The sequence below is a fragment of the Vicugna pacos genome, chromosome 2, assembly GCF_048564905.1.
Source record: "Vicugna pacos chromosome 2, VicPac4, whole genome shotgun sequence".
NCBI classification, from domain to species: domain Eukaryota; kingdom Metazoa; phylum Chordata; class Mammalia; order Artiodactyla; family Camelidae; genus Vicugna; species Vicugna pacos.
The window spans coordinates 51,391,497-51,414,770 of record NC_132988.1 but is presented as its reverse complement, the minus strand read 5'-3'; the positions used below and the strand labels follow the sequence as shown (position 1 = coordinate 51,414,770).

At 41.8% G+C, this 23,274-nt stretch overlaps 1 protein-coding gene across 1 annotated transcript in view; it reads left to right on the top strand.

Annotated features, from left to right (window-relative positions):
- The window catches only part of DAPP1 (dual adaptor of phosphotyrosine and 3-phosphoinositides 1), a 50,270-nt gene that overhangs the window by 16,618 nt on the left and 10,378 nt on the right, over positions 1-23,274 (top strand). The window contains exons 2-4 of the mRNA XM_006208930.4: positions 3,432-3,554; positions 7,275-7,408; positions 18,758-18,888. Coding sequence (XP_006208992.1) covers positions 3,432-3,554; positions 7,275-7,408; positions 18,758-18,888 — 388 coding nt within the window. The remainder of the gene's footprint in view (positions 1-3,431; positions 3,555-7,274; positions 7,409-18,757; positions 18,889-23,274) is intronic.

Genomic DNA, 23,274 nt, shown 5'->3' with positions numbered 1-23,274 from the left:
TAATATCGTGCCTTGCTCAGATTTTAGCTTAATTGATAAAGATTTATAAAGTTGGATGGTAGAAAGTAAAGCAGGTTGATAATGGGACAATTATCAACTGAACTCTACTATATTTTCAACCTTTCTCCCCTTATGGACACAATCGGGAACCATCCTTACCAAAGGCGGACAGACTCCTGCAAAGGATACATAACGTTATTGGTTCTGTCATCATTTCCCTGGAAGATGTGCTCACCTACAGTTCCTAGGAGAGGAATGCTTAATTCAATTCAAAGAGGAAGTTTAGGCATTTGCAGAGGAGCTGTTTGGGGGGTGAGGATCCTCGTTGCCCCGCAGACATCATGGAGCATGGCTGGCTGCCGGGCAGGCTCCAACTTAGGTTTGCCCACACCCAGATCTCCATGAAACCCAGGACGGCAATACCGACTCAACCAAACCGCCGCCCAGGAATTAACACTCCCTGAGATGTTCCAAATAAGAGCACAGTGCGATCCTTCTTGCTTTATGTTCAAAGATTTCTTATGTGTTTATGATAAATAGTCACTGTTTAAAAGATTACCATAAAAAAATTCTTAGTAAAAGTTCTTAATAAAAACTGGCATTGAGCTGAGGAGGGTATAGCTTAAGTGGTAGAGTGTATGCTTAGCATGCTCAGAGTCCTGGGTTCAATCCCCAGTACCTCCTCTAAAATTAAACAAACCTAATTACCCCCTCTGCCAAAATTAAAAAAAATTAAATAGTATAACAATAAATAAACAAAAGGATAAAATATATTTTTAAAAACCCTACCATCAAGCTATCATTATTCTGTAAATGCTTTAAACAGACTTCAGATCTCATTGAAAAGCATCCCAAGGAAGGGAGGTTATAGCTCAGTAGTAGAGTGACTGCCTAGCATGCACAAAGTCCTGGGTTCAATCCCCAGGACCTCCATTAGTAAATAAATAAATATATAAACCTAGTTACCTCCCCCTAAAAAAAAAAGACCCTCCAAAAATTTTTAAAAAAGAATTCCAAGGAATGTCTGAAGCCTTTACATTTTCAAATTTTGTCGATCAAATTTTGTCACTTCAAATAAGTACAAATAAGTAGTCTATTGGCTCAAACTGAATCTTATGCTAAAATATTCATCCCCAAAGTAATTACAGGCAAAATGTATTTAAGAACTTGTGGCCATGTAGAGATTTCACCCATTAAAATGAATTAGAATTTTGGCTGTCACCTAACGTCAAGTTTTTGACAGCCTCACTTTTAGTTCCTCCAATTGTCCTCTTTTTTTTTTTTTTCCAGTTTGCGGTGTAATGGACATATACCATATTAGTTTTAGGTTTCAACTGTCCTCTGAAGGAATTCTGTAGTGAGAAGATTTGAACATGTTTGGGAAATTGTCCAGTGAATGGGCAAATAACTCAGTGGGATTTCTTATAAAATGTTTTTCTTGGCCATCGCTTTTAGCTAGCAAATCCATTTCTGACACAGGATGGAGGCATCTCTACCTCAAAGAGGAAATATGCTAAAGAGATAGACATTAGGAAACGTAGATTTAGAAAACAGAGAGCTAAGAGACCTACATATAAATTTCCTTCTACAGATGGGTTTACGTTGACTTTTTCTTATCAGGACAAAATATCATTCCATAGGGCCGTCACTGCAGGGCCTCTCAGCCGCAGAGCAGGGCTCTTGCTCAAAGTCCTTGTACACCTTTACTAAAGAGGTGTACTTAGTTCACTGACATTAGTGACAATATTTATGTAATCGCTGGTGTCCCCCTTCCTCTCCAACTGCCCTGGATTGTGGGCCCCTGGCAGCAGCAATGATCCCCAGGGACCTAGATTTCTGTTATCTGAAATAAATTGAAAGTAATGGAAAGTTATATTTGAGCAACAAGAAAATCACACCACAGAGGATACATCACAAGTTTGACTTTATAGATCTCAATGGCTTCATGACAACTACTCATGTGTTTTAAGCTCTGCTGTTGTTGAGCCTGTTTTGACTGTTTCTTGTGTCTAATGTGAGCAGGACTCCCAGCCGGCCCATGAGACATGACTGTTATTAATCCTACTTTAGAGGTCAGAAAACCATGGCTCAGACTGGTTATGTAACTTGCCCAAGGTTGCACAGCTAGTAAGAGGAATCACCTGGAAAGGGACTCAAGGGCCACAATCCCAATCACCACACTGGACTGTCCCTATCAAGACACTGAAAAGAACAGGGAAGAGCTGTCATTAGGAGAAAGCAGCGAGGTGCAGAACAGAGCAGTGCACCTGGAATGCTCTTATTTCCGTAGAACTGGGGTGGAGGACGTGCCGGCATGCCTCCAGACCCACAGGACATCTTCTAGGAGGAAGCGCAGGAAAACAGTTAACATTGGTGTTCTCTGGGGAAAGGAACAGTGCGACTGAGGACTAAGGGGGGAGAAAGAAAGCTTTATTTTTATTCTGTCTTCCTTTGGACTATGTAGGGTTTTTCCCTACCGTGGATATTTGTTACCTTTTCTGATGTGTTTCTGGCGTGTGTTTTTTTTCAAACACATACATCAATTGGAATCTCCTTGGGACTTCCCCAGCTCTGCAGATATTTGTCAGTTTGAAACAATATTTGATGGGGCTTGCATCTCAGTATAAAATGTCTGAATTCCTTTTGTTCTACTTCCTTTGCCTTGTGACAGTGGGCTCTGGTATAATAACTCGGTGGTTTTCCACACTGCAAAATGTGGTACCACACTTGAGAAAGAGGATATGAGAGAGAGATCAGAAGAAAGAAAGAAAAATGGCCAAAGTCTATTCTTGCGGTTACTTTTGACTTGGACTTTTTAAAAAAGAGTTTTCTATGTACAAAGTAACGTGTGTCTGTTTGCTAGGGCTGCCATGACAAGGTACCACAAAATGGGTGGCTTAAACAGAGGAAACTGTCTCACTGTTCTGGAGGCTAGAAGCCCCAAGTCAAGGTGTCAGCAGGGCTGGTTCCTCCTGAGGGCTGGGAAGGGGATCCGTTCCAGCCCGCTGTCTTTGACTTGCAGACGGCCGTCTTCATGTTCGTGTGGTGTTCTCCCCATTTGCAAGTCCGTCTCCAAAGTCCTCTTTTCACCAGTCCTATTGCATTAGGCCCCACCTAATGACCTCATTCTAACTTGCTAAAGACCCTGTCTCCAAATAAGGCCACATTCTGAAGAACTGGGGATTAGGACGTCGAGGTGTGCATTTGGGGGGATACAGTTCAATTCCTGACACTCTGCTATTAGGCAGCCCTCCCCTCTCCCCTCCAGCCTCACCCCGCGATTTCCTTCTCTTGATAAGTTTTGGCTGAGAATTTGGTCTTGGGGCTAGCAGTGCGGACAGCATTGCTGAGGTAATTTCAGAGAAGAAAACCCAGTGCAGGAAGAGCCCCTGCCGTTGGCCCTAAGTGACAGTGCCTCTCTCTCCTCCCAGGTGGTACCACAGCAACCTCACGCGGCACGCGGCCGAGGCCCTTCTCCTCTCCAATGGGTGTGACGGGAGCTACCTGCTGCGGGACAGCAATGAAAGGACCGGGCTGTACTCTCTCTCTGTGAGGTAGGCTGCGTAAGAGCCCTTCTAGGAATTCTACAGGGTCCCCTCTCTTACTTGTACGGACACTGACTTCATCATCACACTCAAACGGCCAGGAAACCAAATTCTCTTGATTCCTGGTAGACCAGCAGGTCCAAGGATCCCAAGCTCTGAATGGTGAGACTGTAAAAAACGATCTTGCTCCTTCCATTGGCGGGGAACAAATGCTATCGCTGAAGGAGATTTTGTGAATTGTTTAATCCAAAACTCTTGCTTGACTGATGAAGAAATTGAAACCCAAAGTGGTAAAGTGTCTTCCACTCAATAAATCAGGATAGAAGCAGCACCGGAGACCACATTCCTGAAATCTGGCCCAGTGCTCTTTTCATTATGCCTTGCTTCCTCTGGAAAATCAGAATGATGTGTGGCTGTGCAACTTTCATAATCACAAATTCAAGCAAGCAGTATGCAACTTTTTTTTTCTATAAACGGACTAACCTTTCTCAAAGCTCCATTTCCTCTGACTCTTAAGAAAGTTAAGCAAGTCCCCCCCAGGTACGCCCAGCTCAAAACAGTGATTGTCCAGCCCTTCCAGGGTTTCTCTCCCACCCCCTTCCTCCTGGCTGGCATACCTTTCAGAGAAGGTGATGTGGCCATGTGATAATCAGGAGAAGTCACTGGTTATCAGTCAGCATCTGTCACCTTGGCTTCCACTGACATATAGCAAGTCTTTTTGGGTTCACAGGCATTTGCTCCAGGATCAGAATGGGGATGTGATGTCCCCATGAAATTGCCATTAGCGTCAAACCATTCTTGTTTTATTACTGTTCTTTTTTTGTTTTGTTTATTACTGTTTCCATGGTGTCTCCATATACCCTTGAAAGGAAGTCACAGGTTCCCTTCATGTTTCAGTCCCTTATGATGATTGGGCATAAGAAGGTTTTCTCTTTTCGTTTCTGCTCTACATGGTTCAGGTCTCCCTGTTGTAACTCAGTAGCGACATCTACATTCTCTCCTCTCTAAATTCTCTTTTCCATCCAGCTCAACAATAGTTTTGGTTTTTTTTCTTATTTCCTTTCCCTTTGATGTAGGGAAAATGGGCTACAAAAATATTTCTGTAAATAATTGATGGCAGGCTTCTATGAACCTCAGAAGCCAAGAATTAACATATTTAACTAACATACTGTCTTATATTGTCTTTGGGCTTGGAGCATTCTGTATTAGTCTTTTATGATACGTAAGAAATTACTGAAAAACGTAGTGGCTAGGAACAACAGCAATTGATTATCTCACAGTTTCTGTACATCAGAAGCCCAGGCATAATGTGGCGAGATTCTCTGTTTGGGGTCTGGCCAGGGTGGCATAAAGGTATTGGCTGAGGCTGTGGCTTAACTGGGGCTCAGGGTCCTCTTCCTTCATTTCCTCCTCTCTTCTTTATTTCTTTTCATTTCTTCCCTTGCTGCTGTAGGACTGAGTGCCCCATTTTCCTGGACACTCTCAGCTCCTGGAGGTTCCTTGCCATGTGGCCCCTGTGGGGAGTTCACAACATGGATGTTCGCTTTCCTCCAGGCCAGCTCCAGTGTGTCTCTGTAATCTCTTCTCCTGCCACCAGCCAGAGAAAACTCTCAGCTTTTACAAACCTCTTGCAATTAGGTCATGCGCATCCAAATAATTTCCCTCCTTTAAGGTCAACTGATTTAAAGCCTTAATTATCTACAAAATTCTTTCACAGCAGCATCCACATTAGCATTTTAATGAATGAATGGGAGAAGGTGTGTTGCTCCAGGGGCTGAGAATCATGGGGGCCATGTTAGAATTTTGTCTGACATAGCTTCCATTCCAGGGAACAGGGCAAGTCTCCAGGCAACTTTAAAGGGAGTGGCAGAAATAGGTGGGAAGGTAATGGGGTAAATAAGAGGGTAATGGATCACAGAGAAAAAACACAGTTTTCATGTTACTCTACTATATTTTGTTTATAAATTTTCTCTCTCTCTCTCCCTTCCTCTTCCTCTCTCTCTCTTTTTCTCTCTTTCTTTCTTTAATGGAGGTACTAAGGATTGAACCCAAGACCTTGTGCATACTAAGTGTGCACTCTACCACTGAGCTGTTTATACATTTTCTAAATAACATTTTTGGGAAAATTATTAATCAAGAATGGAATTCTGTTTGGGTGGAAGCAGGAATTGTGATTCCTCTGATCAACAGCAAATGTTAAAATTTCATTAAGTGGTTAGATTGTTGATCCTTTATTGCATGGATCCCCTAAAATCTCAAACAAACCTGCATAATTATTGTATCAAAGAATGTTAACTTTTCACTTATGTCTTTCTCATCTGAGCAGTTAGACCATAAGCTCCTTACAAAGATTTAGCATATATATTATATCTATATAAAAAAAATTTAATGGAGGTACTGGGGATTGAACCCAGGACCTTGTATATGCCAAGCATGTGCTCTACAACTGAGCTATAACCACCTTCCCTATTCAAAGATTTTAAATATAAATCATTAATTTCTATTATAAGCAGTTGGGAATGCTTTAAAAGATAATAACCACCAGAAAAGGTGAGAAGAACCACAGACCAGCTCAGGAGAATGACTGTTTTTATTCATTTGTTCATTCACTTTCCTAATAATAAATATTTCAGAGCATCCTCTCTGCCAACCACTTTAGTAAGTGTTGTAGAAGATTCAAAGACCTGTCTTCAGGAAGTATAGCCTTGCAGGGGCAGTAAGACCATATGGGAATACTAAAGTAGCGTGCTGTAAATGACGTAAAGAAAGTAAGCTAAGTGCCTGGGTTGTTGAGAAGAGAAAAGGCAAGAAACTCAAGCTGGAAGTACCATGCAACCCTTGACAGAGTAAGTGGCATTTGAACTGACACCTGATCAGAAAAAACATGGCAGAAATTGCAGGTGAAGGGAACTGTACAAGCCAAGGGACAAAGGCAGAAACTCATAAAGAATAGTAGCCCCGGTTGGACGACAGCAGTTCCCAAGACGTGGTCCCCATACCAGTAGCATCAGCAGAGAATGTGTTAGGAATACAAATCTCAGGCTCTGCCACAGATCTACCAAATCAGAAATTCAGGGGGTACAGCCCAGAAATTTGGGCCCTCCAGGCGATTCTGATTTCTGATGCTCGCTAAAGGTAGGGCCTGCCGTGCAAGACAGGAAGAGCGGAAGTGAGGCTAGAGAGATCGGGTGGGGTCACATCAGGTATATAGACATTTTTTTAAATTTAATATTCTGTCTTATTTCCAAAATGAGGTGGAGAATGACAATGTAGGAAATTTGATATTTTATTCGGTAGGCAGTGGCATAGGCGTAGGAAGGAAAGGGCTAGGCTGACGTAACTGATTGACAGAAACTGAATTCGAACTGACTCTCAAACAAGTGAGGGAGAAGAACCAAGCACAGAGGAGAACTGGGGGAGGATGTGACCTGCCATTTCTATGGGCTTTCTTCCTGCCTTTCTTAAGCTCATGCCCCTTAGGAGATTAATATTCAAGGACTCGTTTGCTGAGTCAGGGAATACCTAGGGAGGACTGTCTCCTGTCTTTCATTGGAGTGAAAAATTGAGAAGCGTGTGCTGTGCTTTAAATGCCAATGGTTTCAGTGATTCTGTCATAACTCTCAGTTTTTAGAAGGGTTTAATGCTGATGCTAATGCCTAGGGTTATATTTCCCTTCAAAAAAGACATTCGTTGCTTAAATAACATTAAACATTTTTTTGTCCCTTTCAGAGCCAAAGACTCTGTCAAACACTTTCATGTTGAATACACCGGATATTCATTTAAATTTGGCTTTAATGAATTCTCATCTTTGAAGGATTTTGTCAAGCATTTTGCAAATCAGCCTTTGATTGGAAGTGAGACAGGTAAGCTACGAACAGATACTTGACCTATGAGATATTATTTCAGGATAAAGGCGGGACAAAGCAGATTTCAGTTAAATAGTGGTCACTTCTGTTGAATTCTGTGCAATACAATATGCAATTGAATATGTTCAGAAACAATTTTCTCAGTTACTGCACTGCATACTATATTAATAAAATACATAAATATGTATTTCAGTTTATATATATTTCAGTATTACTTTAGGAGAAAACAATGTGTTTTGTACAAAATAGATTTTTTCTTTTTACATGTTATTCAATGGATTGATTAAAAGCACACATTTCTTTAAAATGGCCTATTTGTTTTATAGTGATATATACAATGAACAAAGAAAGAACAAAGGAAAAAACAGCTTTTCGACTCTTAATTAAGTTTAAGTGTGGGTAGTTCGCATATTGGGAGGACCTAAATATGATCATTTTGAACAGTTTTTGAGCATTTTTTAAAATGAAATTTATACTTAAATTTTCACAAGGATCATTGAATACAGAAAATACTGACTAGAAATAACTCTCCTGAACAATTCTGTAATTTCATCATAAAATTCTGTTTCTCCTGCCTTGGTTTCTTATAAGTTTTTAAATGGGGCTTAAGTATGGCTGAAAAGGTTTGAAATTTCCTTTTTGGGTGTTTAGAGTCAAACCAGAAAATTCAAGTTAAGAAACAAACACACAAGCTTGGGATTTGAATTAGCCAACTCATTTGCCTGTACTATTTAAATAAAGTAAGCAAATGAATTCCTCGGTATTTGTGATATAGAATCACAATTTTATATGTCCTAACTGATGATAATCCTCAGTGAATCAAAAGTTGGGCAATTCCAAGAACCAAGCTCAAGAGGAGCTGAAGCCTTAATAACCCAGCGGACTGCAGCGAATTTGTACACCCCCTTTTCATGGGAAACTTGGTCAGCAGGGGAATTTTGTTAACCACACTGGGGAGAGATGCCACCATTGCCTTTCCTTTTCTGCTACTTTTGTGGCCCAAAAAGACCCCGATCTGAATCACACAGTGTCGAGGAGGGCCGAGAAGTACAGCGGAAACCACAAAAGAGCTGCTTTACTTTCTACTGACCATACAAGGTTTTAATAGTATATTCCAAACCATAAAATTGAAGTTATCATCTTTTTTTCTTTTGGAAATTCTCCTAATCAGCCTTGAAAATTACTTTACCACTTAACCAGCAGTAGCTTTCGTAAACAAAGGGCAGGTGGGAATCAATTTATTTCCAGGTCTATGTTGGCCTCGGCAGACATTTCAGTTTCTCAAATCCCTTCCCTTCGGACTTATTTCCTGGTGGGGTCCAACCCTACACTCATTTTTGTTCAAGTTTTGGTCACTGGCAATGGAAAAGGGATGTTGAAGCCAGGGATTGTTGTCCTTCCCCATGTCCCCCTGGTCCTGGCACAGTGCATGGCGCTTTGGGTGAGTGAATGAATACATGAAGGGATAGATGGCTGCAGGTTGCAGCTCTTTGTATCCTTCAAAGCCTTCATGACTGTTATCTCCCAGCATCCTCGTCTTTCTCCAAGCAAAGTCAGCTCCCTTCTTTTAAACTCTCCTCTAGACTCTAGTTTCAATCCTTTTGATCATTTTCTGTGCTCCTTCCTGGACTTTCTCCAAGTTAAGTAACAGTACATATTCTGCTCAGCAGCAGGTTTCAAAACTCCCTTTTTAAAAGTTTTTTTTGTTTCATTTTTATTTTTAATTGAATTATAACTGACGTACAATATTGTATAAGTTACAGGCATACAATAAAATGATTCACAATTTTTGAAGGTTTTACTCCATTTATACTTATTATAACATATTGGCTGTATTTCCAGTGTTGGACAGTACATCCTTGTAGCTTATTTCATACCTAACAGTTTGAACCTCTTAATCCCCTGCTTCCATGTTACCCCTCCCCTCACCCCTCTCCCCATTGGTAACCTCTAGTTTGTTCTCTATATCTGAGTCCACTTCTTTTTTGTTATTTTCACAAATTTATTGTATTTTTTAGATTCCACATGTAAGTGATATCACACAGTATTTGTCTTTCTCTGTCTGACTTGTTTCACTTTGCATAATGCCTTCCAGTTTCATCTATGTTGCAGCAAAATTTCATTTTTTTGTGTGGCTGAGTGGAATACTATTGTGTGTGTATATGTACCACATCTTCTTTGAGAGCAAAGTGAATGCAGTATTTTCTGGTTGAACTTTTCTGGCACCGATCTAATCACTAGATAAAGGCTCCACAAGACTGCTCCAAAGTAAAGGCTATTCAATGTTACATTTGGGACAATGTTAAGTTTCCCTGTAAATACACTAATCTGACTAAAGAAGGTTTGTGATTAATGCACTAGGGATTATAAAGATTTGTAATCCAGAATCCTATAGTAGTTATCTTCAAAGCAAAACTTGCTGTATCATTATCATTGCTATAATTGTTATTTTATTTATTATGATACAACTCAGGAAACTAGTATTTTTATCCTCTCCACGGTCTCTTCTGTCCTATTTATTACACAATGGGGAATTTGCTGCTATTTAAGCTCCTGCTACAGACTCAGGGTGCTGATATATTCTTGACAAACTGGCTTTCAGCCCTTGCGTTAGATTCCAGTAACCTATGAGTATTTCTTTTATCTGTCCCTGCCAAATGAAGGCAAAGCCACCAAAGCTGGGAACAAGGGGCAAAACTCATGACATATGAGTGTTCCAATTTTGTCCCCTGGGACAAATAGACCTTAGGAAACAAGATAACGTGCTGAGGTTATGATGACTTTTAAGTCCAGAAGGTCCTTGGAAGTCACAGAGTCAGCACCGCATTGTGAACAACAAATGAAAACTGGGGTTCCACTTTCTAAAAACAGATCTCTTCTTGTTTATTCAAGACTTGGCTCCTGGTGTTGGCTGCCAGTGATCAGGAGCCCTCCAGGCTGATATTTCCTTGTTCACCATCAGATGAAGTGCAAATTCTTATTAAAATTTTTGTTCGGTTCAAGATCACAGGGGGAAGCATTTGCCTGCACGATGGATGAGGCCCTGCCAGGGTTCTCACCTCCAGATCCCTGGAATGGGAGGGACTAGGATTGGGTATTTCAGGCCAATCCTTTCAGTCCAGACCCCAGTCAGGCCAGCCTCGCCCTGCAGGGCCCGGGTAGTGAGTTTATTTAAGAGAGACTTTCACTCATCTGCTGTCAGGGATGGCATCCCCTCTGAGGTCCAAATAGCCAACAACCATACACTTGTGCCGTACAGTTTTTTATCTGTTTAATGTCTTCAGTACAGTGAAACCACAATGCGTGTTTCTGGGTCATAAGAAAATATTTGTACTCAGGATAGGTAAAAGCTTTAACCTAAAGGGATGAATATTGTTTTAAGATTTTTCTTTTCCTATTTTATTCCTATTCTCTATTCCTTAAACTGCAGGATTACTGCTTCCTAACCTGAAGAAAGAGGATTTTGTAAACAAGATCTAACTCTCCTGACAACCTTAAGATTCTATTATTATAATTTTCCTTTGTTATAATCTGCATTTAATCTCTCTAATCTCCATTAAAGTTTCTGTTCACTCTAATTTCTCCTTAGTGATACCCATTAACACTGTTAAGATCTTTCTAATTCTCAAAACCCAGTCATCTCCCAAGTGTATCACAGAGATACACTATTGTACCCACTTGCTTTTTACTCTCATTGGCCCCTTTACCTTCTAACGTATTTTTAATTCACTTATTAAAAAAAAATCTTCATACTCATACGTAAACTCTATGAGAAGAGGGGTTTTTGTTAGTTTATTTTTTTCCTCTGTGTCCCGGCACCTAAAAGAATAAGTGCTAATCATTATTCACAAGGTTCCGCGGTGGTTGTCGCATTACCAATGCCCACGTTGCCGCCTCTACAACACCACAACCAGCAAGCTACTGACAATTTTCACTTCCAAAGTCTATGCAAAGCATCATTTGAAAATGGCCATTTGTGTTGTGCGTATGCTCAATAATGATTAAATTCTGACTCTGCCTTTCATTCGTGATAGTAAGATGTTAGGTAAAACTTCTATTCATATTTGTACATGGCTTCTAAATTCAATTCAAATGGATTTGGAAATCTGAGACTTTTTTTAGTATAGATATGTTTGGTCCATTATTGTAATTGGCTGAGTTTCTTATGTAGTCTTGGAAAATGTAGACAGGTTTTATCTTTATGCTTAAAATGTCTGAATATAATTATTATTATTAATATTATTATTAAAACAAAATTGCCTTTCCCATTACCTTTTCTTTATATTGTGGTACTTTTGTCCATGATGGACGAGGACGATGTACAATTTATTATAGAAATTACTGTGTTGTGGCTTTAATTACCTAACTAGCATGAAAAACTACGGCATAAGTCATGTCCTTGCTTGTGCTTACCCGTGATAGCAGTTTGTTCTCAGTTTTGAAGAGCCTATCTGGTTCTTTCTTAAATGTCAAATTTCCACTTCTCTTTTTGTTTTGATGTGGGGATTCCCACCCTTTTGATAACTGCTACAGTTATTATTATCTTATTTTGTGACACCCGCCATTTTACCAAGGCGGCATTTAAAAATCTTCACATTAAAATTAATTTTAATTTGAGAACGATGTGACACTTCTGAAAATAATTGGTGACAACTTGGAATGTTGCCAAACCACAACCAGGAGTCACTTCTTTGTTTGCCAGAAATAGAAATGTTCTTAGCTTGTAGATGAGGTGTGTTTGAAAAAGGGAAGAGCAGGCAAGGGGATGAAACCAGCCTTTGTGGAGAGTTTACTAGGTTCCAGGCATTCTATTAGATGTTTTCACGTATACCAAATTGTTTCACCTGCTGGACCACCTCAGTCATGCATAAAGCAGTCTCATTTTCAGATGAGGAAATAAAAACTCAGAGATTTTAAGTTATTTGCTCAAGGTTGCACACCCAGAAAGCATTGGCGCCGAGACCGGAATCCAGCTAACCTGGTTCTGAACCATGTGTGCTGTCCATTTGTTTACTGTCTTGGGAAACTGGTCTCCCGTGACACTGCCGTGCACTATTGCTCAGCACAGCATGGCCTTGAACAAGTTTGGGTGAGAGGTATCCCTGCCACATGATGTAACAGTGTTTGTAGGATCGATGGGGCTACAATACACATCTTAGTCCTCAGTCTTTTTAAAGTCTGTGACAGTATTTTTGATATATGCTGTAAAGCTGCTGTTCTAAAGAATGTCATTCAATTTGAACTCCTGTCTTTGTGTTTATTGCTGTTCTTATTTTATTTACATGAATTGCCATTGGAGAAATTATACCAAAGGAAATCACAGAACATGAAAAGAATGACTAGGAAGCATCCTCCCCATTTCATTCATGCTTCTCCAGTGAGGATAAAAAACAGCCTAGGAAAATGTAATAATGTCAAGCAAAATTCAGAGTTTGAAGAGAAGGTGAAGGAGAAGAAAAATGAGAGGCAAAAATAAAATGACATCCAGAGTAAAGTATTCCAGATGAATATTGTACATTTGCAGAAACAGGATAAACATTTGGTTACTAAGCATCCTAAAATTTCTTGCCCCTCAGTTTGGGCTTGTGAGTTTAACTAGATTCACAGAATGCTGGAACTGGAAGGGAGCTCAGAGACCATTTAATTTTTCCTTTACAAACGAAGAAACTGAGGCCTGGTGAGAAATGTTGGAACAAAAACTCACATCTCTTTTTCTCATGCTTCCTCTTAAAGGATCCATTTCTTCGAATTTTAACTTATGCATGTGATCTCTTGCCCACAATAGCCAGAGTACAACATTTCACATGCCACAGAGAATTTCCAAGGTGGTGATTTTCACCAAGGCTGAGAAAAATGTATGGTATAACAAGTAAATATGTGAACTCCCAGTTTTAACTCCAGCCTTTGCTATGTACAAGCTGTGTGTCCTCAGGCAAGTTATGTAACCTCTCTGAGCTTCAATGTCATCCCTTCATAAAACTGAGCTGATGGTAATAGTTGATACCATAATGACTTTCTGTGGAGATTGAATGAAATTAGGCATGGAAGATTTTTAGAATGATTCTTAGCATGACATAAATACTCAAGCATTATTACTGTTATTTAATGAAGCCTTTTTATGGTAATTCATCCCATCATATTATATGCTAGAGCTATATATTCTTTGGAATATCATGAAGAGTTGGTTTAGGACAATTGGATTTGCGTTTATCAAATATTTGTGATGTCTTTTTCAAATTTTAAACCAGTTCCATAGTGAATTCATATGAAAGATGGAATCAAGTACTCCAGAAAACAGTGACGTGACTTGACTTGGATGTTGTAGCAACCTTCTCCTGCCCTAGCTAACTGGTCTGCTTCTCAGACCTCAGTGTAGTTTTCCCTGTGAGACTGGAAATCGAATATTAAAGCCCCTTCACATGTGAATGAATGTGGGTTTACTGGCACCATTTTATAATGAGTTCAAGTCCATTTGTAGAGCAGATAGCAAAAAAGAAGAGATAGATCTTCATTATTCCTATAACCCCACCCGTTTCCCCAGAAAGTCACTTCCCATAGGCAGGAGGAGACAGAGGAACCCACCATGCATATGCCAACTGGAAAGCTTGGTTTCTGAACCTGAGGGCTATAATGAAACATGGATGGGGATGATCTTATTTTAATTTAATTCATAATTAACAAATATGTCTTGAGTGTCAACTATGAGCTGTGCATTGTTGACCACTGATAATACAGTGATGAAACAGATGTGATCCTTGCCTTCAAGTATCTTACAGTCTAGCTGGGAAACCTGATGAGCAAGCTCTAGCTTTAGTGCATAAAAGGAATACTCTAAACAAAAGTTTCCCTTCTAGCGTGTGCCCTGCACTACACTCTGTTTTAGGTATCAAACCAACGCTTGAGGCTTGAGACCGTCCTTCCTCTTTTTCTGAATTCCTGCTGAAATACAAGACAAGGAGCCCTTCAGTGCGCTCTCATAGTATTACACACGGAGTGGGAGTCCTGTGAGTTACAGTTCAGCCAAAGCTAATGGAAATGCCTGCCTTGGTCCTGCTCTGATCACCTCAAAAATGTACCCTCCCCCCCCCACCCCCCCACCCCCGCCCCCAGCATTTCTGATACCAGGTTTCAGGTCAAAGGCAGGAAACAACAGCCCCTTCATGTAGTTCAGAAACTGAAGTGAAACTTACAGTCAGGGTTCCAACCTGTGGTTGAAGATCTTTCTCTCTTCTTCCTCTTCCAGCCCCTGCCTCCTGTTGCCTTTTATCTGAATCTTCCCACCAAGTCCTGGAGTTAATTTGGTCTGAGTAGCACTAACCCAGCTTTCCTGTCTTACGGAGCCAACGCACTGTCTTGAAACTTCAGTGGAACTTATAATGACTCTGTGGTGGCTACAGCAGATAAATTTCCTTTGATTGCAAATGATAGAAACGAATTCTGGCTAGCTGAATTAAAAAAAAAACAGGAGTACAGGGAGAGAAGTGGGGTTTTTTGGAAGGATATTTATATTCCCACTCAGAATTTAAGGGCAAGACAAACAAGAGACAGTAAGGAGTCAGCCCAGCGATCGTGGCAGCTCTGAAGCTCTCAGCAAATTGAAACGCCTGCCTTTGTCCTCCTCTGATCATCTCAAAAATGTACCTCCACTGAGCGTTTATGAAACCAGCTTTCATGTCAAAGGCAGGAAGCAACAGTCTCCTTCATGAACTCAGACACTGAAGTTAGTGGACCTTCTCTCCAGAGAAGTAGCTGAGCAGATCTCTGAATCAGCCCAGTGAGAGTGTCCAGGCTAGGCGTATGTGGGGGAGGGCCAGGGTCTGGGGGGTCTGCCTCTGTGTGAGGGGATGGGACGGTCTCTACAAAAGGGGAGATCATTGTAAGCCTGGCAGCCATGCCCTGAAGTCCATGTACTGGCCCTTCCTTGGGCAGAATGGTGGGCTAAGGAGACCTGTCTCTCAGGGAGCCAGATTTTTATCAGCAGAAGTTATCATTTTATAAGTAGTTCATCATTTTCTTCATTCCTCCATTCAATCTAGCTTCAGTCATGGTCTTGCTAGTTAAACTCAATCTATAGTCAATTCTGCTTTCCTGGTTGACTCAGTATTATTTACCTTAGTCTATCTATTTGTTGGTTAAACTATAGAAGAGGTTTTCAAAATAGAATTAGGGCTCCCCCAGTGGAGATTGGGAGAGCCCAACTTGAAGCTTCTGTCCTATCCTGTCCTTGCCCCAGGCTGGGATGACTGTGGACCTGGGAGGCTGGTTCATCTCAGGCTCTTAACTGCCTTAAACCTGAATTACTGTAACATTCATTCATTCATTCATTCATCCATCAAGCCTTCACTACGTCAGAAACTCTATCAGGAAGTAAGGATACAGAGATAAATCTGGCACCAGACCTGGTCTGAAGGGACTCATGGGGGCTTGGAAATGCACGTGTTAGAAAGGTAACAGCTTTATAAGATCAAGTGGTTACAGCACTGCGGGCTTAGGCAGTAGCCCTGGCCCAGAGGTCCTTACACTGCGCCACAACTGGCCCCTCTGGCTATGCTCACCTCCCAGAAACTGACACCATGGGAAGCAGGATGATGGCCTCCCCAGCCCCCAAATGGTGCCCACAGCTTTCCCCAGAAATAAGAATGTTATGTTACATGGCAAGAGGGAATTAAGTTTGCAGATAGAATTAAAACACTAATTAGCTGACTTTAAGAAGTGGAGTTTAGCCTGGCTTGTCCAGGTGTACCCATTGTAATCACAAGTGAAGGACGGAGACAGAAGAGGGGGAACTGGAGAGACAGAGGCATGAGAAGGACTTGACCTGCAGTTGCTAGCTTTGACCCCTGGAGCCTCCAGAAGGAACCAGCCCTGCCAACACCTTCACTTTACATTCAGTTTAGATTTCAGGCTTCTGACTGCCAGCACTGCAAGATAATAAATGTGAGTTATTTTAAGTCACTGCACTCGTGACGATTTGTCACAGCAGCAATAGGAAGCTAGCGCAGGTGGGCATATACCCAGGATATGCCTGGTTCTATGCAAAAAGACAGAGGACTGACTGGGTGTATCTTTTTAGAACATCACTTGAAATAGGATGACAATTTAGCATTGACTTTGAAGATGAAGCACAAGATTTCACATTTTTTCTAATTTGTGAGCTGCTTTGAGCCCTGGCTCCAGGCTCCCTCTTCTCCACTGTCAGATGGGAGTGTTGGAGAGGCCTCAGTTTGTCCCAGCGCTGTGGTCAGTGACTACTAGACTACTGCCATGCCTACCCTGAGCACAGCGTTACAAATAAGTCTTGTTTAATTTCACATTTCAAAATCCACATTCCCAAAGATGGCAATCATTGGGATTTCACTTAAGGATTTAAAAATACTCATATCAAGGCACGATAACATCTGACATTTTTATAATCCTTTCACAAACACTTTATTAGTTTTAGCACTAAACTGCTTCATGAAGAAAGGGTAATCAATCTCACTTGTCAGAGGAGGAAACAGAAGCTTAGAAGAGAATGTCCGAAGTCAGCAGGTGCTGAGTGGCCGTGATGGCTCTTTCCACGATGCCACGGTGACCGCCAGGAGGTGTTTCTCCGGGGTCGGTCACTCAGAAGCCACCCCCAAGTTCATCAAACCCCTGCCATGTCGCAGCTGTGCACTTGCAGCCCCTGAGCCTGCACAGCGGCTGCTCCTGATTTAGGTGCTGCTGCTTTTTCATTATGACTGTAAAACGGTAACCGGCCCCTTGTCTTGCTATGACTGGATCTGCTCTCGTGAAAGGATCGCACTGCCAGGAGAGAGCACAGACAATGCGTGAGAGCGAGACTGGGGCTTCTGATAACGGCAAAGCCATTTTTCATTGTGATCCCAAAGCTCCTGCGGTGAACTGGGTGCAGAGAGAGGAGGAGGCGGCCACTGTTTTCTGGGGGGCCAAGATCAGAGCCCCTCTTCTGGCCGTTTTCAATGCTCCTTTCACTTTGCCGCAGGGCACTACCTGGGCCCAGGTATCAGTACGTTGTGCGTGCTCAAGCCTCAGAGAAAGGTTTTGCTTTGTTCATAGGTTTCTCATTATTATTAAGGTCTTTTATTTATTTTTTTTTACTCAGAGGTTTCTTTTCTTTCCTCCTTGTCCCTCTCTTACTCCAGCCTAAGGTTCATACTTTCTATGATCTCTTCATCCCCTTGTCGAAGAAGCCTTCCTTGACCCTGTATAAAATACCACCCTCTCCCGACCCGGCTCTTTTCACTCTGTTCCTTTACCTTGCTCTGTTAGGGTTTTCGTGACAATTCTCTCACATAACTTTTTTTTTCAAAAATGTTTCTGTCTCCCCCGTCTCCTTTGTCTGCTGCTGTGTCCCCAGTGCCTAGACAAGGGCCCAGCACCTAGCGGAGCTCAGTAAATATTTGTTGAATGAACTACTGAATTCTTTACATCTCCCCTAGTGTATGGCACAATCCCCAGCCTGCCATAGAAAAGATCCTAGTAAAATAAAAATGCAAGAAGCCATAGCAAGGGGGAGAAAACCCTTAACTCACTTTTTTGTAGCCAGTTTCTAGTTTATGACTTGGAGGAAGTGTCGGGCGAAGGGACGGATGCAGAAGGGGGAAATGTCAGAGCGTTGAGTCAGAGGCACTCTCAGTCCTCCGAATGATGCATCCAAGTCCCCAGCACCTGGCCCCTGCCCGCTTCCCCCCACCTCCGGCCTCCAGCTGGAAGTGAAGGTAATGACGTGGGAGCCACAGTCTGTTCACGTCCAAAGAAAAGCAAAGGCTTCATTTCCTTCAGCTGTTAACTGGTTGGCAGGAGACAGCACGGCAAATGCTATGAGCTCCTATTTTTGAGGTCTACTGATTTGTTACGAGTTGTTCTGAAACTAGTAAGAAACGGGGCAGTGGAATGAATCCTCCTATACCCAGCGTATTTGCTTAGTTTTGTTTTCATGGCTTTTGTAAAACCTCCCTGGAAAATCTCATTATTGCTTAAGGTCTGGAATGGTGTCACCTCCCCTAGGGCAGCGTTTCTGAAACCTTCGATAGAAAGGCTTGTAAGGGCCTCCAGGTGCCCAGCATGCTTGGTTCACATGGCTGTTGCTGGTCTCATCACCAGGATCCCTTAAGTGACTATTCATGGCCAGCTCTGTCTGAGTACTAGGAGGCCAGACACCATCCCATGCTTTTATCTCTAGCATCCTGCTTAAGTGCCTGGCACATAGTTTGTACTTGATAAATGTTGAGAAAATGACTAAGTAAATTCATGAAAAACAAAAGACTTCACAATCTAGCCACAGTTATCCAGTTGTTAGCATTTGGACCTTCTATTTGATTATGCTTTTTCATTTTCATTCAGGCACTCTGATCGTCCTGAAGCATCCGTATCCAAGAAAAGTGGAAGAACCTTCCATTTATGAGTCTGTCCGGGTTCACACAGCCATGCAGACAGGAAGAACAGAAAACGACCTGGTGCCCACTGCACCTTCGGTAAGTGGCCGTCCCTCTGCCCACAGTGCTCTCACTGTCTAAAAGTGATAACGTGCAATAAGAGGGTTACACACTTTTTAAAGTGCGTTTGTTCACATAAAAATGCTAACTTGGGACATAAAACCTGGAAAGGAACACAAAGTTCAAAGGAACACAAAGTTGAGACTCAGATCACCTGGTCCAGGGTAAACTGTAAAAGTTGCAATGCAGTAAGATTTTTAAAGACTTCAAAAATGGCACTTAAATACCAACCCTTACTTAACCAAATAAGTTCATGGTAGAAGGAGCAAGAGATGTTTATGCTCACACAGTTAGCTAAGCTGTTATTCTACAAGTTTCTCAAATTAAGAGAAAAAATTGTTTCTTTTACATTTCAACTTTCTATGGAAGAAAAAGATTCCCCATCTTGACTATAAACTCTCGGGATGTTATTTTTTTCCAGGGCTTTTTATTTTTACCTTCACTGAATGAAGGGAACAGACAGAAGACACTTGCACATCTTTGCAATGTGTGCGCGACTGCTCAGTTTCAGGACGCCTGGAACCTTCCTTGTTCTCCTCAGAGTCCATTTATTTTTGTTCTGTGGGCTGCGACCCGGCAAAATGTCCTTTCCACACTCTCTTCCCTTCATTATGCCCAGGGCTCCTCTGTTCTTTTTCTCCGCATACTCCGGTGTGAGACATCTGGAAGTGTGCAGATGATAAAGAGGGCAACGCCCAAGTGACATTTCAAGAACTAGTTCTAGATCTGCAAATTATATTAAAATATGCATGACCTTTTGTCTCTGCGGTACTTCTACCCTGCCACTAGAGACATCTCTCCTAAAAGGCAGATTTCCCACGTGACCTCGCCGCTTAACATCCTTCAGCCGCCGCCCTGGACCCTGCGTCTCTCCCGCCTTACCTCACTCTCCTCCCACACACGCTGGGGAACTGAGTCTCTCGCCAGCTGTGCTTGTCCCCGCATCTGAAATGCAGCCAACACCACTACTGTGCCCTTATCCTTCCAGACTTGAGGCAGGGATCAGTATCTTCCGGGAAGCCTTCCTGGACCCCTCCAACTCCCCCTAAAATGCCCCTCCACTGGGCTCCGAGCATCCTCTGCTCACCTGTATCCTGGAATCATCACGCTGGAGGCTGGCTCCCCGAGCGTGTCTACCCTCCCCCCGGCGCCTGACTCTTCTCCAGACGGGAATCATAGCCACGTTCCTAGCTTTATAGTGCAGCCAGGTTCAGGGCACATATTACATTGTTACTACGCTGCGTCTACTCAAAAATTAAAACCCTGGAAATTGGTTGAGAAAGATATTTTAGCTTTGTTAGAGTTAGAAGAGGAAGCATTAGATCTCAGAACTGGAGAAATTTAAGAAAGCAAGACAATAGTTCCAAGTCAGAACAGACCAAAGAACAAATCCTCTACCTTCTAACCAATCCTTTGTTTCCCAGGAGACCATATTCTTTCTGCCTAACCTACCTCTTTACCATCCTTTCCCTGCCGCCAATCACTCCAACATCTTTCTCATTTGTACTCTCAGTTTAATTTTACATTCTTCTGTTACCTTCCTATAAAGATCTCCACTCAAGGTTAACTGAACTATACCCTACTACTTGTGACCTTTATGAACAGTAAAATGCAGATAAAACCTAATTTGTGGAGTTGGTGTGAGCATGACACATAGCATACTTAGGTAGAAAGAGACCTCTGGAGACCAAATTCTGCCAGCCTTATTGCTTTCCTTCTTTGCTCACTCCAAGTATCAGATAAATTCATCCACCCAAGTATCCAAATATGACCACACACAGAAGGTTCTGTATAATGGAGTTTTTAAAACAGTGGTGAGTGAATGGTTGAAAACGTCTACATTCACACTGTCTAATGAGAGGTCCATGACATTTATTGTTCACTGACATAGACAGAAAACTAAAGGTTTCTTAGTGGATTCTCAAGGGTCTCACACTATCTCCCACTAAGGAATGACTGATAACTGGACCAGCCAGCTGGGGAAGCAGTTCTGATCCACTCAGATGCTCTAGTCCCTTACTGAGCACAAGCATTCACAGCCCTAACTGGTTACTCCCAATGCCTATATGATGCTGAGCCTCCACCGTAACTTGAGAGCTCTGGGGCTTCTAGACACCTGCTTCCTCTTTGGGGAATGCAGTTCTTGCACAAGCTCTGGCAGTAGAGGAAGAGAAGTAAGTCCTATTTACAGGAAAAAGAACCTCTTGCTTGAAGTAAAAATGAAAATCGGTGTCCTACTGCCCCAGATGTAGATGCTTCTGTAAAACTGTCTGCCATCTGTTGGCAACTGCATTTGGGGAAATTACTATTTATGCATTTTATAAACAACATAGGATTGGGCTCCTGAGATAGGATAAAATTTAGCTAATCCATTTATTTAACAAAAAGAATTTTATTTAAAGTGCCTACAATGCCCCCAGGACTGTTTTAAGCATTAAGGGTTTGGGAGGAAACTAGTCAAAGGCTCCGCCCTCAATGGGCTCACGCTGTAGCCGAAGGATCACAGACAGTAATTGATGGAATCAGGCAAACACAGATAGGAATAGGTCATAAAAAGAAAAAGCTGGAGAAGGGAAGGCCTCTCAGAGGAGGTGACATTAGACCAGAGGCTTCACTGAAGGGAAGGAACGACTCCTGTCAGGATGTGGAAAAGTGTTGCAGGCAGAGAGAACAGGACAAAAGCTCCAAAGTGGGAACTAAATTGAGGCAGTTTAAGGACTAGGAAGAAGATTGTCTGGCAGGGAGTGAGCAAGAAGGAACGTGGTGGGAGGTGAGAGTATTGAGGTAATGAGGGGTCAGATCCTGTAGCCAGTGGAGTTCTCAAAGGGCAGGGGTGCCCAGCTGAGCGTTCGGAAATTTCTGGGTGTCACAGTTATCACAATGCTTTGGGGACACTGCTGGCATTAGTGGGCATCCAGGACTGTGAAGAGTCTGAGACTTAACCCTCCTTTGCCAGCTAACCAGTCAGCCTGCCGCGCTCTCCTGGGTGCCGAGAGACGTGCGTGGCTTCTGCTTCTCTGCCTTTTTCTCTGGAGGGAGCACTATTTCTGTCTTTTAAGGCTGTTGGCTAGACAAACACACTTTGGTGTGGACCCAAGGGGTGTTGGTGCCTTGCTCATAATACGTGGAGAAACACGAGAGACCCCAATGGGCAGGGATCACGGAGGCTCAACATGGAATGAGAGTCATCCAAATCACCAATTGTACTTTCCTTACACAACATGAAAGGTCTTGTAGGAAAAGACAGAGGATCTATTTTTGTTCCCCATGTTGATAAAAAAGCATAAGAGTTTTGAGTAACATCATTTGTTTCTAAATTTTTAAAAAGATCATTTTTGCTACTCAGTTGAAAATGGAGTGAGAGCAAAATTGAAGGCAAGGAGACAAGTCAGGAGGCTGTGCCAGCCGTCCAGGTGGGAGACCGGGGTAGCTGACACTGGAGAGAGGGGATGAGAATGGGGAGTTAGAACAGGGGGAAGGCAGAACTGTTAACCTCAGGATGTGCCTGTGTGTGTTTTATTGAAATATAGTCAATTTACAACGTTGTGTTATTTTCTGGTGTATAGCATAATGACTCAGTTGTATGTATATATATTCCCTTTCATATTCTTTTCCATTATGGTTTATTGCAGGATGGATTAGTGCTATACAGTAGGACCTTGTTGTTTATCTGTTTTATATAGTAGTTTGTACCTGCTAATCCCAAACTCCCAATTTATCTTTCCCTATATACATTTTGTTAATTGCACAAAATCATGGTTTGTTTTTGCCATTTAAACATTATCACACAATCCTATTCTAAAAAACAATGTTCATTAAAAACAAAAATAAAAACTCACAACCTTAATTACCCAGATTAGTTGTTTAAAGGTGGGAAAAAAGGGAAGGTAGCCGAGGAGGGGCTTTCTTATAAGCTTTTCAACAAGTGTCATATTTTCTCCTTAATGGGAAGGATTTCAAAACAAAGGTGAGACAGCTTACATAGAAAGATGCATAAATAGGAGCTTTATAGAATTGTCATTGATACCATGACAACACTAAGTAGCTTCATTATAGCGCCATCTCTCACTCTGCACTGTTAATAGAGTTATAGTACTCTTGTTTATTTAATTATGTATTGTGAGCATCGTCCACGTCATTACATAGGCTTCTAAAACATCATTAAAACAAGTTCTTTAATATTTCATTATTTGGATATATCATAATTTATGTAGTTAATTCTCCATTATGTTTTTACATGCTATTTTTTAAATTTTCAATAATTTCAAAAGTACAGAAAACTTGAAAGAGTAGTACAAAGAACTGTCTTTGTTCCTGAACCATTAGACAGTAAACTGCCTGCATCATGCCAACACCCCAGCGCTT